Genomic DNA, 16,707 nt, shown 5'->3' with positions numbered 1-16,707 from the left:
AAACTGTTCAAAATAACAAAACTTTGTCACCTGGAGAACCAGTTAGACATCACACACACACACACACACACACACACACACACACACACACACACACACACACCACACACATACTCACATAGAAATGGCATTACCTTGACCATGTGAGTTGCATGGGAGACTAGGCAGGAAACAGTGAATCACTGTAATACATCCAGATGTGCCCAGCCTAGGGGATTCTGAGACGTGGTCACAGCCCTACAGCAAGCTCCATTCAGTCTCACTCATGAGAGACCAAGTCAATGTCCACTTCATCTGGGGACCGGTGGAGGGTTACTGCTCTATGAGCTGGCAGGGCACACAAGAACTGACTCTGCTTTTCATTATCTGAGAAGAGGCTATGGATGCTGCTTCAGGGGAGGTGGGTCGTGGCTGCTGTCAAATGACTTCTGCCAATGTAAATTCCTGAAGGCCTTAACCACAGTCAGGTTTTGATTTCCCTTCGTTAACTTGAAGCCGCGGACACAGGCCATGTCTTCTTGACTTCTGGACTGTCTGTCTTAGGAGGTTAATTCATTTTGCTGTATGGTCCCCTTAATCTCAGATTCAACCTCTGCTCCTAGATGAATTTTGGTTTTGGTTTTGTTTTTGTTTTGTGTGAAACCCACCCATGTTTGCATACAGCAAAGGCAGTCACCTGCACTCCACAATTTCAGCCTTAGGATGTGGAACTCTTTCTTCGCTTCCTAACGAATTTCTTGGAATCTTTGCATTCACAATTCAAGCAACAGGAAGTAAAGTCTACAGAAATATTCCAGCCATGGAAAATTATCAACTGGCCAGAACAAATGAAATTATAATCTCCCACTTTCTAACTAAAGAGAGTAAAGTAATTTTACCATTAGGTGGTGGTCTGCAAAGCAAATGAGCATTTATTTGGCTCCCAGAACTGCAATTTAGGAAGCACAGGTTCCCATGGAAACCATACTGTGTCCCCTTGGGGGCCGTTAGAGAGTGCCTTTAAAAGTGAAAAGGTTGAGGTGTAAGTGGCTTCCATGGGCTGCTTACGAAGGACAACGATCAGAGGATACCATATTTTTCGGACCATAAGATGCACTTTTCCCTCCCAAAAGTGTGTGTGTGTGTGTGTGTGTGTGTGTGTGTATGTGTGTGTGTGTGTTGCACCTTATGATCTGATTGCTGGTTTTACTGTTTTTCTTGTTTTACTGCTCTAAAAACTGGGTGCATCTTATGGTCAGGTGTGTCTTATAGTCCGAAAAATACAGTAAGTCTACCTCTGTACCCTAGGGCCCAGCACAGATGCTTCAGGACCATACCTCTGTCCTAAAAATGGCCCAATTTGCATGACTCTCAGAGTTTCTCTCTCTTCTCTCTAGATGGCTTGTAGTGTGGCTACAAGTTCAGACTAATCACCATGGCACTGGAGGGATGTGATAATTTCAAATATCTCTTTTCTTTTTATCCTGATCATCTCTGACAAAGATATAGAACTCTCAAATGCTACATGTTCAATAGTCTCTAATTCCTATGTATTTATGTCCATGTAATTCTAAACACACGGTGAGAAGTGAGGTTTTGTTTAAGGTAAGAGTGATCATTTTGAATTTAATAATAATGATAGGCTATAAAGTTACCATCAATCATTAGAAAATGTCAACTAGACCCAGTGCTTTATATAGGCTGTGCTTTAGGGCTGGGGACATGGCTCAGTGGTACAGTGCTCCCCCTCACATGAGCAAGATCCCTAGTTCCACTCCCAGCACAAAGAAAATGACATCATCAACTGGGGGTGGCAAGTATCCAAACTCAAGATGTGGGTGCCTTTTCCTGTGAAGGAATCTGCTCTTTCCTGTTGGTACTGTCACTGCTGTCATCACCATCACCACCATTGTCACTGCCCTTGGCTCACCTGGGATCTAGGAAAATGTAGCAAAGAATAGGTCTGCCCTCTGCTGTCACCCCCTGAAAGGTCACCTCCCTTAGGATGTCTTCCTCAACAAATCTTTTGATTTACTTTGGCCTAAGATGGTGTAATAAAGTGATTTCAAGTGGGGCTTTTGAGTCCATGAGTGTCACCCGAGGACTGAGATCAGCCATCCTGGTGGTCAATCATGTCAACACATTCAAGTCCCTAGACATAATCTGGACACCTAAACTCAGATAAGCCTCCCATGTTGATACTGTACACACAATATCACACATCCCTGCTGACAAAATCAACTGTCCATTCTACTGGGCGGAGAAAACTAGCAGCCAGCTATGTCTGGAAGGTTCCCACAGTTGATTCCCTGCATCTCTTCCCTTCTGCAATTCTAATCTGTCATCTTTACTAGTGAAACAGAATAATACATACAACAGATTTCAGAGACTCTGTGGGCTCCTCTGGTGAATCACCAAATGCAGAGCTGACCTGAGGCACCCCTAGACCCGCAATTGGTCTTGCAGTGGGGACAGTCTTGTGAATTGTTCTGTAACCTTGCAGAGTACTTAATATTTGCTAGACAGGTTATGGACGCAGACCTTTGTGCCATGACTACAGGTCAGGGACCACTCCTGGGTTGGTTTTACTCCACAGTGGACTTTATGGATACTCTGGCAGGGAGCCAGTGCTCACCTTGTAGGAGAACAGAGAGAAGCAGCAAGGGGAAGAGAGAACATTGGGCTTATTTTAAATGTTGGTCCAAATGCCAGCTCCAGCTGGGCAGGGACGCCTGGGGCATAAAGAGTAGGAGGAGGCTGGGGAATGTCGCTTAGTGGGCACAATGCTAGCCTATCAACCTTGAGACCTAGATTCAACCCCCAGCACCACACAAGCCCAGCATGGTGCGCACCTTTAACCTAAGCACTCAGCAGGTGGAGGCAGGAGAATCGGAGCTTCAAGGTCATCCTCAGCTCTATAGTGAATTCGAGGTTGGTCTGGTCTAGAAAAAAAAAACTCAAAACAAAATAAAATAGTATATATGAAAATGTGCAACGAACAGCCAGGAGACTCAGGGGCTGGAATCCTGTAAGCTATCTAATAACGCCTCGTGTGTATCTCACTGCTAATGGAATCCTTTCGACTCCACTGCCCTGTTACTCTACAGAACCTCGGGACCTTCACACCAGTGGTGGCAGCACTGGAATGCAGTTCCTCTAAGCCGTGTCCCAGCAGCCACTCGAGCTCCTCACTTACAGAAGTGCTGATGAGCATTTAACATCTCATCAATGTTCTCTTCTGAAGAGATGGCCTCTCAAATAGCTGTGAGTATCCATTGCTGCATCCTGGCTAGGGTTTAGCGACAGTCCGTAAACATCTGCTGAACAAATGAATAAGGCAGTTGTGCTAAAGCAATGGCCATGCCCCCTCCAGACATTCCCACAGCTTCTCTGTGCTGTCAACATTCTATTCAGATGATCTCTCCACTCTAACCAGCTCAAGGAAAGGTATGGGTCAGTTCTCATCAGCATAAACCAGATAACAACTTATGAGGCAGATTATGATGCTACACAGCTAGATACAAACACAATAAGCTAACCACGGCCACCACCAAAGCCCTTAGAAGTGAAGTATGTCATCAGGCCTGAACAAGGAGAGATTTGATCCCTACAGCAGGCACGGGGAGAGCATCCTAGCAAAGCACATTTACTGTGGCATGGCTCTGACATTTCTATGACCCCCACAGATGACTAGGACCTGGAAGTGCTTCTTGTCATTACTGCCTCACAGGCTGAATCATCCTGGGGACCTCTGGCTGCATAGCAACAGACAGGCCTTGACTGTTCAAAGGCAAGCTTGTACCATAACTGCTGGGAGAGCAAAGGACATCAAAACCTGAGGCACAGAAAGCAAAACCTGATGTTTATCCCAAACAGTGGCATGGGCACCTTCAGGTAGAAGCAGAAACTTCTCAGAACAGCCCACCCCTGGCCTTGCCACTCCTGCTGTCCACAAGGTAGACCCCTCCTGCATGTCCCAAACACATTTTCTGTCTATTACCTCTATATTTTAATGGAGGCACACCTATGAGATCCTAAGACTTGAAAATCAAAGAAGAGACAGAAATAAGAAAAGAGACTCAACTTGGCTTGGTAGTAGCTGCTCATACCTTCCTCTAATCTCACCAACTGACCACTCAACACCAAGTAACCAGAAAGAGTCTCTAATCATAAGGCTATATCAATAGAAATATCATGAATTATGAATCAAGATAAACCCTTCTTGTCTTAGTTTGTTTTTGTCAGGTTATTTTACCACAGCAATAGGGGGGAAAAACTAAGATGGGGGAAGTTCCAGTCTTAGTGGAAAGCAGAAACACTGTTATCAAAATGTTATTTCTCCCTGACTTGCCCTACAGATTCACTCAAAACTCCCAGTATGTTCTTTTGTGGTTATTGTCATCAGATCCTAAAGTGTAGAGGCACGTGACTGACAACAATTATCACAACACCAATGGAAGAATGCCACCGGAGAGCTGATGCTATCTATCTCCAAGGCTTACTATGAGGCTCAAGTAATGGAAACTGTGTGGTACTATGAAAGACTGAAAAAGCTATCCATGACACAAAATAGATAGCTCAGAAATAGAGCTGCAGAAATACAATGAACCAATCTTTCATAAAGGATCAAAGGCAATAGGGTAAAACAAGAATAAACTTCTCAACAAATGGTCCTGACACAACTGGACAGGCACATTCAAGATAAAAGCCACACTGTAGATACAACTTTTCACTCTCCTCAAAGATTAACTCAGATGGACCAAATATAGATCTAAATGTGAAAAACAAAAAACAAACAAACAAAAAAAAAAAACACTCCAGTAAAACATCATGGGAGAAAGCAGCAACGGTTGTCCATAGCAGTGAATGTTAGGAACATCAACAAAGGAAAAAAAAAATCTGCACAAGGAGGGATCGATAAGCTGGGCTTCATTAAAATGAACTGCTCTGTTCTATAAAAGACACTGTGAAGAGAATGAAAAGAGTGGGAGAAAAGACTTTCAAAAGACATACCAGTTAATAAAATCCCGGAGGGCAAAATAATCTATCTCTTTCCCACTCTTTCTTTGGTGTATAACACACCACTATTCTACCAAGGATCTATAGCCCAGCCACAAAGGATTTTAAAGATTCAATGACAAGAGCTGGAGAGATGGCTCAGTGGTTAGGAGAATACTTGCTGCTGTTACCGGAGATCTGGGTCTGGTTCCCAGCACCTCACATAGTGGCTCACAGCTGCCTGTAACTCCAGCTCTGGGACTCTGAAGTCTTCTTTTAAGTCACTGTAGGCACACCATGCAGACAAAACTCGGACACATAAAATTAAAATAAAATAAGGACAGCTTTAAACTCAACAGCAGCAAAAAATGAAAACAAAGAAAAACCTAGTTTAATAATAATAAAAAAGAACCAGAGACCTCACTAGATACCTCTCGCCTAATGAAATGCATAGGTATCAAATGAGCACACAAATAGGTGCTCCAGACTACATGCCATAGGGAAATTTAGATGAAACCAGTGGAGCATCACTGTTCCATACCTCTAGGAATGGCCAACAGTCCAGAGCACCAACACCACCAAATGTTGGGCATCGTTTGGGGCAAGAGGAACATTCCTTCCTGATGAGAATGAAAGGTGAGAATAAAAGGATTTTGTAGTTTATCACAAACCCAAATACAGTCTTATGATACAATCCATGTTCCTTGGAATTTGCTCCCAAAGACATGGAAACTTATCATTCCAGAAGCCTGCACAAGAGTATTCAGAGCAGCACTGCCAAGACTGGGAGACAATCAAGACATCCTTCCATTGGTGAGCGCTATGCATAGACATGTCATCATCTACAGCTAAGAGCAGAGTAAGGTATCAAGCCATGGAAAGACATGGGGGAAACTGGAACAGATGAGTAAGAGGAAAGCCAGTCTGTGGAAGTGACATGTTGTAAGGCTCTAGTTGGATGACAACCTGGGGAAACTACGGAGACAGCAAAGAGGCCAGTGTTATGTGGGACTGAAAGGGAGAAGGGGACGGGAGGGCAGAATGCAGGGTGGGGAAGCTATTCTGTAAGGCAGTTATGATGAGCACAGACTCTTCAAAAACTACAGAAGGCACAAGAACAAGGGTAAACCCTAATGTAGACTATGGACTTGGGTGACTAGCATGTGTCCTATGGAAGAACAGAAGTGCCAGTCTGGGTGGGGGGGATGGATGTTGATAATGGAGGAGGCTGGGGGATATACAGAGGAAGTCTTTATATCCTCTGGGCTATTACACTGTGGATCTAAAATTGTTATGAAAAAAAACCTAAGTATGTAAAATACTAAGGCACAGATGATCATAAATGTTTAACACGTTCATAAAAAATATTCATTACATGATATGTGATTAGATCAGTGCCCAGCTTATTAATCAATTACCAATTGTTGTTGTTACTGCTATTAAAATTATCACTGTAACTAACTCTTACTGAGATGCTCAGGGACAGTTACGAGTACCTCTATTTACAGGACGTTACAAGAGGAATTGGAAGTGCAGAGAAGTTGAGAGCCTGCTTGAAACAGCACTAGTTGGTTCTGTCCCCAAAACTCAAGTCAAAACCCATCCTTCTCATCACCACCCACCCTGCCTCTGCAGCCAGAGGACATAAACAGCTCTGTCTCTGCCAGCAAAGACACCTTGTTTACATTTCAAACGTCCAAGTGACATGATTGCATAGAAAGGAACTTTGATCAAAGACAGCACCTCCTGAGGTGGCTGCTTTAAAAAAGGGGTGGATGCTTAATTAATTATTCAGCATCTTCTTCAGTTTGGAGAGCATCCTTTAAAGTTCTGAATCTCTCACTAAGGCAAGGGACTCATGAGGACTGGCAGGATGGAACCATGCAGCACCGAACCCAGTGCTAGGCCTCAGGATCAAGCTCCCTGGATTACTGCTCTGACCCTGGAGACAAGTTACCCAAACCCTCTTACTTCACCTGATGGCTGTGCAGATTAAATAGGGCGATGTAGGTCAGAACGATGTGAGCTATTTAACCCTGGAAAAATTAGAAGCCAGTACGCTTCTCTCATAGTCCAGGTGGCACAAAACCGGGTCTTACGAGCATAAACTGAAAGGCGAAACACTCCATATTTCTCGAAGGATCCATCAGGATAAATGAACTTGGACAGAATCCCTCACTCTGTGACATTTCTATTCCTGGAAACTGTGAGCTAAAAAGAAGAATCCCATGGACTCTCTTGCCTGCCTTTTGACCACTTTTCCCTCATGGGGCTGCCTTGGGCCAGGTCACGGGGGGGGGCGGGGGGGGGAGGATATGCTTATTCCTTATGTAACTTGGTATGCTGAGGAGGGGGGATTCCCTTCTCTGAGGAGTAGGGGAGGGCAGATAGGGAAACAGAGAGTGAGCGTGGGACAGGGAGGAGAGGAGCGCGCTATGACTGGGATGTAAAGTGAATAATAAAATAAAATAAAGAATCTAGAGATGTTCGTTCATGAACTCCAGCTCATTTCTCTTCTTTCAGAATAGTTGAAGGCTGCATATTTTTCATCTCCTGAGCCCCCACATCAAGACCTGAGACTGAGGGGATAGATCTGTTGGCAATGTGCTTGCTCTGAGAGCATGAAGGGCTAAGTCCAACCCCTAGCTAGGTGTGATAGTTAATGCTCTAATCCCAGCACTGGGGAGACAGAGACTGGAGGATTCCCTAGGACTTCCTAGCTATCCAGCCTAACCTCCCCAGCCGACACAGAAAGCTCCAAAACAGTGAGAGATGCTTTCTCTAAGAACCAACAAACCACAAAACCAGGCCAACGTAGACAGCACTTGGGCAGTGACAGGCAAGGTTGACCCCTAGACTCCACGCGGCCACACGTACAGCTACATGCACAGGCATACATAAATGCACACACCAAAAAAAAATTAACTAGACGTGTTTTGTTCCAGTAACAGGACCCTCCATGTTTAATTATCTGCATAGCTGTGAGCCACTGTAAGATTTGGATCCCTAGACATGGCAGGGGACACAAAGGCGGTTGTTTGGAGAGCAGTCTATGGGGCTGATGAAAGTATAAATGTGCCAGTCAAAGCCTTCTCACCTAAATAACCATCTATCTGAAAGGAGAACTGAACGAAAGCAGAGTATCTAAGAGTCGGCATTCTTCACTTCCCAGTCTGGTCCCTCTCAACAGCAAGCTATGCCAGTACACACTGGCTGTCACACGGTAGCTACACTCCATAGTGCAGTTATCTGTCAGCTTGGCTCATTGCTTGTTTTGTATGCTCAGTGCTGGCTCTCAGCCTTGCATGTGCCAGGCAAGCACTCCACACTGAGCTACATGACCAGCCCTTATTTATTTACTTACTTACTTATGGTCTTTTCAAGACAGGGCTTCTCTCTGTAACAGCCCTAGCTGCCCTGGACCTTGCTTTGTACACCAGGCTGGCCTCGAACTCACAGAGATCCACCTGTTTCTGCCTCCCGAGTGCTGTGGCTAAAGGCATGCAGCACCATGCCTGGCTCCAGCCCTCATCTCTTTTCTTAGCTACATCCCTAGCAGTCTTGTCTACCCCAGTACAACAACTTTAAACTGTTGTAATTCATATTTATTTCCCAACACTCCATAGATAAAGAAGCTCCATTCCCCCAAAGAGCTAAGGAGGAGGTTCTCCTGCCTCCTTCCTCTTCCTGGAGGCCTGATTTCAAGCTGGCAGCCTTCCAGCTGGGGTTGGGGGTTAGAACAATCACTTTGACAAAAACTCAGTCTTCTCAGGGGAACAACGAAAGACATCCAAGTAATCATGCACCATTTAAAGCAGGGGCCCCATTCTCCAGAATGTGTGTGAGAATTTTGTTGTGCAAATACTCTGCATTTGTGGCAACAATGGTGACATCTCCCTATAACGTAATCTTAAGGGACCAACATTATTATGTTGCCCACAATTACACTGACCTTATCTCATTTCACTTAAAGCCGCATAAAAAGTCTGACTGGCAATCAGCTCACCCCATAATAAGACCCAAGAATAAACAGAAAATGTTTAAAATAAAGTTCCTGGTTAAAATCCACAAAGGGAAAAGGAAATAAAATTGACCCTGAAATACAGAGAAAAACTAAAACAAATGAAATCTGATCCAGAAAGGAATCTCTGGTGCTAGATATAGAACAAGTATCACTTTAAGATGTCAGTAAGGAACACTAGAAAAGCTCAAGTCAGGAAGTCTTTAGAAAGATGGTTTAGGCCGAGGACATGATAAACAAGATGCAAGTGAGCTTTGAGGGTCCATCGAAACTTCTAATTAAGAAAATAACCAGAGAGGCAGAAAGCTGAGGAAGAAATAAATAAAAACAATGAGTAAAAATGTACAAATAAAGACAAAGGGTTATGCACACGCACACACACACTCACACATACACAGCACACCAAAAACACACACACCCAGGCATGTGCACACATGCATACGCACTCACACACATGCACACACTCACGCACCACCCCCACACACTCACACATACACAGCACACCACAAATACACACACACACACACATGCATGTGTGCACATGCATATGCACACACACACAGGAACACACTCACATAGCATACACACATAGATGCGCGCACACACACACACACACGTATATGAAAGGAGCCATGGCCCTATTTACTGTTGGCTTCATAGTGAAAACACTTGTTTAAATTGTAATATTATAGATTTAAACTATTGATTTAATAAGACACTGCTGCTATATAAGTTTATTGAGGGTATGAATGAAAATGAATTATGTAAATAGAGAGAGAACTATCATCTTTCCCTAAAGGCCAATAGATGAATAAAATCAATAAATACATATCTAGGAATATAACAGTAAACGAAAGAAAAAAGACACACGTGTTGCATATATAAAATATACGCCTCTACAGAGGGAAAGGGCAAAGATCACCTTTTCTTTCTTGGCCTTATAACATGGTGGTTTTCAGAAGTATAAGTGTGTACCACGTTCACACACACACATAAACACTTTTAATAAACATTTAAATTTCTATAGGATGTAATCAAAACTGAGGGCTTTAAATATATAGTTCAAATTGATATCTACCCTTAAACCAAATGATCATATTCAGATATTTACGCACTCCTAAAAGCATATGTTCTTCTCCACAATTCACCACCTCAAAGCTCAGAAGAGTTATCACCGCCACTTTGATGTTTTGTGATCGCTAAACATCTGATGGGTCTTCTAACTTCTCTGACTCGCCACAGGGACAAACTGAAAGTGTTTAGGGAAGGGAAGCGAATACTTTCATAACTGACTGAAACCTTCGTCTCTACCCAGCTTTTGCTTTTAATCATCTAATCTGAATGCTTTGGTCTAGTCTGCAGTACCAAGTATTTCTTACACCACTGGATAAAAAAACCAGACAAGGCATAACATTTTTTCTCCTACTAAAAGTAATTTATGCATATGCTTTTGCCTGCATGTATGTGTGAAAACCACGTGCATGCCTAGTACCTACAGATGCCAGAATAGGACATTGAATACCTTGGAGCTGGGGTGACAGATGGTTTTTAGTTGCTCTGTGGCTGCAAGGAACCCAGGTCATCTGGAAAAGCAGCCGGTGCTCTGAACCTCTGAACCACCTCGCCAGCCCTGGTTGGAAGCATTTTTTAATGCATATCCATAAAGTCATAAGCTATATTCTGCAGCTATAATGACTCTGCACCTCCTCCCAATTTTCTGTGAAGTGGAGATTTTCTCTGAAAGATAAGCACACCCTGTTCCAGTAACATCCTCCTGAACCAAACAGGTTTAGACTTAGAAGTAACGAAGCCGGCGCTGCGTGAACACAGGCACTCATGGGTAGAAACGGGTCATTTGTATTCCCTTGTCGTAGCTTAGCTTTCAAGACAGACAAATTGATCTGACAAAAGCCAATTCTAACACAGTGCTTAGGTAGAATAATTTGCTTACCTCTGTTGGTTTATAGCAGTCTACGAGAGCTTCCTAGAATTAAATACAGAGAAAGTCAGGATTTTTTTTTAATTAAGATTGAAAAAAAAAAATCATCATCTTAAAGGTGAAATTAAAAAGCCATTCCTTCTTAATTTAAATTATTTTATCTTAAAGTGTGTGCGTGTGTGTGTGTATGTGTGTGTGTATGTGTGTGTGTGTGTCTGGGGTATGTTCACATGAATACAGTATCCATGAAGGCCAGAGGAGGATAGTCAATGTCCCATGGAGCTGGAGTTGAGACAGCTGTGAGCCACTGACGTGGGTGCTGGGAACTGAACTCTAGCCCTCTGGAAGAGCAGCAAGTGCTCTTAACTGCTGAACCTTCTCTCCAGCCCTTTCATTTCATTTTAAAATTATTATTGTAGAACTGTCAAGGCTTACTATTGACTATCTACAGTCACATTTTATTTCAGTACCAATTGGTCAGCTAAGATATAACAATGCCATTCATATGCAGCCATGTTTTGTCCTTAGCATGAGTACATATGCACACACTCATGTATGTTTGTATGTATGTATGTATGTACGTATTATGTTTGAATGTATTGCATAGAGTTTTTAGATGATAAAAGTTTTGCTTTTGTGCTATCAGAAGTTTTGAAAATCAAATATAACCCTCACTAGATTATATATGGCTCAGTGAGCAGAGCTTCCGTTAAATGGTAATACTTCACCTCTTTCTGCACACACACATGTGCACACTCACACCCTGCCCTTTGGGCTCCCTACCTGGTTCATATTAAACTGGACCTACTTAAAGCTGGAACGCTGCCTGTGCAAGGTGGTGGCAGCCATGATGGACATGGAGAGAGGGTTCTGGCCACGACTCAGCCATAGATGGTTTTACTGTCTGCTCTTCTCACTGACCCGGAAACCAAGCAGGAGAGGGGCCTGGAGAGCAACTAAAAGTCCCTGTCAAGTTCTCAACTGATATTCATGTCATTTTATCTTCTAAAGAACTGATGTCTGAGTTATCTTTAAAAACAAAAACAAAACAAAACAACAACAACAACAACAAAACTATTGTCATGGGACCGGGTGTGGTGGCTCACCCCTTTAGTCCCACTACTCAGGAGGCAGAATCAGGCAAATCTCTGTGAGTTCGAGGCTAGCCTGGTTTATAGAACAAGTTTTAGGATAGCCAAGTCTACACAAGAAAACTTTGTCTTGAAAAACAAAACAAAACAAAACAAACCCCTATTGTCTCCCAGTGAAATCTACAAAGAATAGCCGTTAGAACTGAGGCTGCTTGCCACTCTCAAGGCATCTAGTAATCACTAATACATTAATCACATCAATGAAGTAAAGTACCCGTGTTGATTGGCCCCCATCACCATGTGCCACCCAGGATAGCCAACAGCCACTAACAGTAATCACCAGTAGACATTAAGAACAACGGCAGGTCAGGGGTTAATTAGTTCAGAACAGCCCAGTGCAGACTGAGAGGTGACCTCGCACAGGAAGAGCCTTCTTCTGCGTTTTACTGCTTTCTGCTAAAGAACACTAGGCACCTCAAATCTCCACTGTTCCTGGCAGACTACAATCAGGTGAGCACCTCATAAAAGATATTTTACTGAACAGAATTACATTCCAAGCAATCTAATTCTAAAAGTTGCTTTCACGAGTGATTTAATCCACAGTGGTGAGGTGACAGCCCAGGGCTTGGATACCCCACAGGTCCTTCCCATCCGCCTGTACGGCACCTCTGGCTTGCCTGGAGATTGACCTTTTAAGGTAGAGCCAGCTTTCTCTCCCAAGACAATAAGATGTGGGAACACTGTCGCAGAAGGTCCCTGGGAAACTGACTGTTGTCAACATCTGTTTTATTATCAGCCTTGCAGTTGGTGGTCAAGAGCTAGCATCAAAGCTTTCTGTTCTGCAAAGGGACACTGCTCAAATCTTGGGGACAACCAGCATTCTCACCAGAAAGCATCAGTTGATGGCCAGGCTTTGGAGACCCAGGTGGACTCAAACATCCATGATCAGAAAATTACAGGCTTGGGAAACTGTTTACCTGGAGTTTTGAAGCTCTTTCTTCCTCGCTGTCAGCATCAAGAAGATCATCAATGTCGATTTCTACATCTGGCATTTCTTCTTCCTGGGGGAGCAAATGTGAAGGTTTTAGTGCTGGGAAGAACTAAATTCGGAATGCTAATGAGTTCAATACAGGACTCAGTTACCCAACCAGAAGGGCCGATGGGTAACAGGGGAAGGCAAGACTAGAGGAACAGAGAGTGGAGAGGGAAGGTGAAGGAAAGGGGATAGAAATGAGAGGGGGGAAGGAAGGAAAAGAGGGGTGTGGGGGGGGGGAGTGTGAGTGATGCATTCTGCTCCTAACAGTACTCACACCTATGGCTGGATCATGGTAGATTGGCAGAGTACAGAAAAGGCAGGAGTTACACTTTCTGATCCACAGACACTTTTCTCTAGGCAACCACACCCATTTTTACTGTGGGCCCCATTTCCCTTCCCAGGCCATGGTCTGGAGAAAATCTGATGCCACCATGGGTTTTGGGTCAGAAGCATCACCTCATCAGACACCAACTCATCAAAACATGTGTATTCCAAAGCCCAAGGGGGTTCTAAGAAAGGTGCTCTTTCCACAAGAGAGCACCCTCATTCTCTCTGATCGAGTGCAGGCTGAGGAAACGCAGAGCCCTGGACATTGCTGGTGGCCTCTTGCTGCCACGAAAGAGCCTGAACTTAGGACAAGGTTGACACAAGAGTTGGGAAAGCTCGAAGGACCAAGACAGCTCAGCAGGATAGTCTCTTCTAAAACAAAAACAAGCCGGGCGTGGTGATGGCACACACCTTTAATCCCAGCACTCAGGAGGCAGAGGCAGGTGGATCGCTGTGAGTTCGAGGCCAGCCTGGTCTACAAAGCAAGTCCAGGACAGCTAAGGCTATACAGAGAAACTTTGTCTCAAAAAACCAAAAAAATAAAATAAATAAAAATAAAACAAAAAAAGAGGACAAGAAAGGTAGAGGGAGGAGTGGGCCTGGGAGGAGGAGGGGTAAAGAGATGGGAGTGAATATAATCAAGAAATGTTGTATGAAACGCTCTAGAATACAGTAAAAAATATTTTAAAAGTAATTTCAGATAAAGGAATACTTTTAGATACAGCTAGACCCTCAGCACCACTAAGCTGCCAGGTCCAAGCACATTTGAGTTGATGCCTGATATTGTTCCAGCCAATTTGGGTTGAGCAACCAAAGAAATCTAGCCGAGAGAAGAAGACAAGAAAAGCAAAAGACCTCATGGGATTGAAAGCTGAATATCTAGCACTCAGTGGCCCTCTGTCCCCAGCCCTGTTTTGTCATTTGAGTCTTCTCTTTACGTTCAGAGTAACGACATCCTCTGCTGTAAATACAAACCAGGCTGCAAGAGAGATCTGCAGCTCAGTGCTGCATCTTGCCCCATAGATTCACCAGCAGCCTAACTCCAGTTAGACACAGTGAGAGCTGAAGGGTGTCACCAGCAGCTGCAAAGAAAGCCAGCTATACGTGAGGACAACGGGGCCAACCTGGCCTCACCTGCTCCATGTAAATAAACTACCTGGTCTTGACTTCCTGACAAAGATCACATGCTGAGCATCTCCAACAATTTGATTTGGTGTGTATTTGAAATCGTGACAGAAAAGGAACACTCTTAGGGGGAAATGTGGCGCTATTGGGTGGGGGGAGGAGGGAGCCCTAAACAGATTAGCAGTAGCTGTGTAGACTTTGCCAGATTCTCTACAACAAAAGGACCAAATAGGATGCAAAAACCAGCAGTGAAGCCCCAGTGGCTTACAGAACAACTGGCAGAACAGGGTGTTGTGGGAGGCCATGGCCTGGTGATTCATCCATAGGTGGCACCAGGCAGGCCACTTATCCCTTAGGCATCCCTAGGACAATGGATTAATGGCCCTTAATAATGAACCCCAGTATGTGTATTTCAAAAAGTGAAGCTGGAGACAAATTCAGCTCCATCTATAGCTCAGCATCGCTTTAATCAGTACCTTGTAAGGCAAGAACACTTCTGCAGGTCTCTGCTGGCTCCCTTCAAGAAAAGGCACACAAAAATAAACAACCCCTTAAATTTTAAGGACAGCACAGCCTCCCTTTCACCTTCTCCCCACTCCTGCCTAGAACAGATCTCTGGGTTCAGTATTTAGCACTTGTTCATGTCATAGTTTTGTAAAATTCAAGCAGAGGAACCCGGCATAGACCCTGCTCAAGAAATGAGAGCTGTAGGTGGCTTGGAGTCTTCTGTTCTAGAAGGAGACAAAAGCACAGTCAATAATGACCATTGTCTCTGAACAGCACAGAAGTGAGGTGTCCCCCCCGAGCCCCCCCACAAAATCACAGGAACAGCATTGATGCTGAGCCAAGTTTTATCAAACCAGCTTAAACTTGCGTGATGTTTGCCACAGGCATGGGACACCTCAGCCAAATGTCTTTTCCTTAGGATTGCACAGGGCTATGTGTCTCTGTTAGCTGCTGTGCTTGCCCTGTTTCCTCAGGCTTAGAGAGCTGGGCTGCCTGCTACGGTCATCACGGTCATCACGGCCATCATGGGTAGGGTTTAAATGCCTCAGAATGAGAGCCAGAGATGGATTTGGTTTCTCGTTCACACCAAGCATGCTTCAAGGGCTCGAGCCCACTCATGCTGCCAGTGGTTTCTGCCCCAGATTTAGAATGTTTCATCATCACAGAAGGTCCTGATGGGCAGTATGGCCATGGAGCCACTAGCCCTCTGCGCCAGAGTCAGGAAGCAAAGCCTCAATCTTAAAAAAAAAAAAAAAAAAAAAAAAAAAAGGCTTTCATGTCAAAAGAGCTAAGGGGTGCAGAGGAAATACTGGGTCTTAAGGTGACTCCCAGGTCACTTCTGAGACCCATGGTCATGTGACTGGGACACCCTGAGCTCCTTTGTGAGGCCATGCTGACAGGTGGTCAGGACTGACTGAGCTATAGAGTCTCTGCCTGACACGCTGCTTTAGAGGCCTGGGGCCGCCGAGTGCAGCCTGCACACACAACACAGGCTCTCAGAGGCTGGCGATTCTGCGTGCATGGAGGTTCTCTTCAGCTTTCTAGCTCTGGAATGCTGATCCCAGAGGAATGACAGACCCAATCACCTACAGGGCTGCGAAGGCTCCCACTGTCTGTCGACAGCACCTGAACCAGAGGCGCTGCTTTTGGGTATTTGCCCCACATTGAAGATGTGTCCCCATATAGTAGCGCTGGTGTCAGGAAGTACTCCTCAGAGTGCCAGGGAATGTTAGTAGCACCCAGCTTCTTTAGGCAAGCATTCTACTAGTACTGAGACTATAACCATAGGCCCCAGCTCCAGTGGGAGAGATATGATTCTCAGAGATACCATGTCCTCCCTTCTGCTTTCAGGATATCACCCCCTGCACCCCAATATACAATCAGTGCATTTAACAGGCACTCAAGAGCCAAAGCTGAATCTGACCTCTGAAGGGAACAGAGCAAAGGCTCCATTCACCACCTATCCCAGGAGTGGACCACAGCAGTGCTAACCCCTGAATGAATGGGATTCTGTTCTGTGGTTTTGGGTTTCTTTGTGGGTGTATTCCACCACCCACAAAACCCTCAAAGATACTTCTCTTTTAAAAATTAGAGATCTTTAAAATGCCCCGTACACGTTCTCAGCCTGGACTCAAAAAAAAAAAAAAAAAAAAAAAAAAAAGATCTCTGTAACAGAGGAAGGAGG

The 16,707-nt window shown here is 44.4% G+C and overlaps 1 protein-coding gene across 1 annotated transcript in view; it reads right to left on the bottom strand.

Annotated features, from left to right (window-relative positions):
• Positions 1-16,707, bottom strand: part of Ppp1r14c (protein phosphatase 1 regulatory inhibitor subunit 14C) — an 83,700-nt gene that overhangs the window by 18,157 nt on the left and 48,836 nt on the right. The window contains exons 2-3 of the mRNA XM_051164648.1: positions 13,006-13,089; positions 10,950-10,982 (exon numbers count right to left, since the gene is read on the bottom strand). Coding sequence (XP_051020605.1) covers positions 10,950-10,982; positions 13,006-13,089 — 117 coding nt within the window. The remainder of the gene's footprint in view (positions 1-10,949; positions 10,983-13,005; positions 13,090-16,707) is intronic.

This window comes from Acomys russatus, chromosome 21 (assembly GCF_903995435.1).
Source record: "Acomys russatus chromosome 21, mAcoRus1.1, whole genome shotgun sequence".
NCBI classification, from domain to species: domain Eukaryota; kingdom Metazoa; phylum Chordata; class Mammalia; order Rodentia; family Muridae; genus Acomys; species Acomys russatus.
Note: the sequence above shows the minus strand (reverse complement) of the source record. Positions and strands in the feature narration are given on the sequence as shown.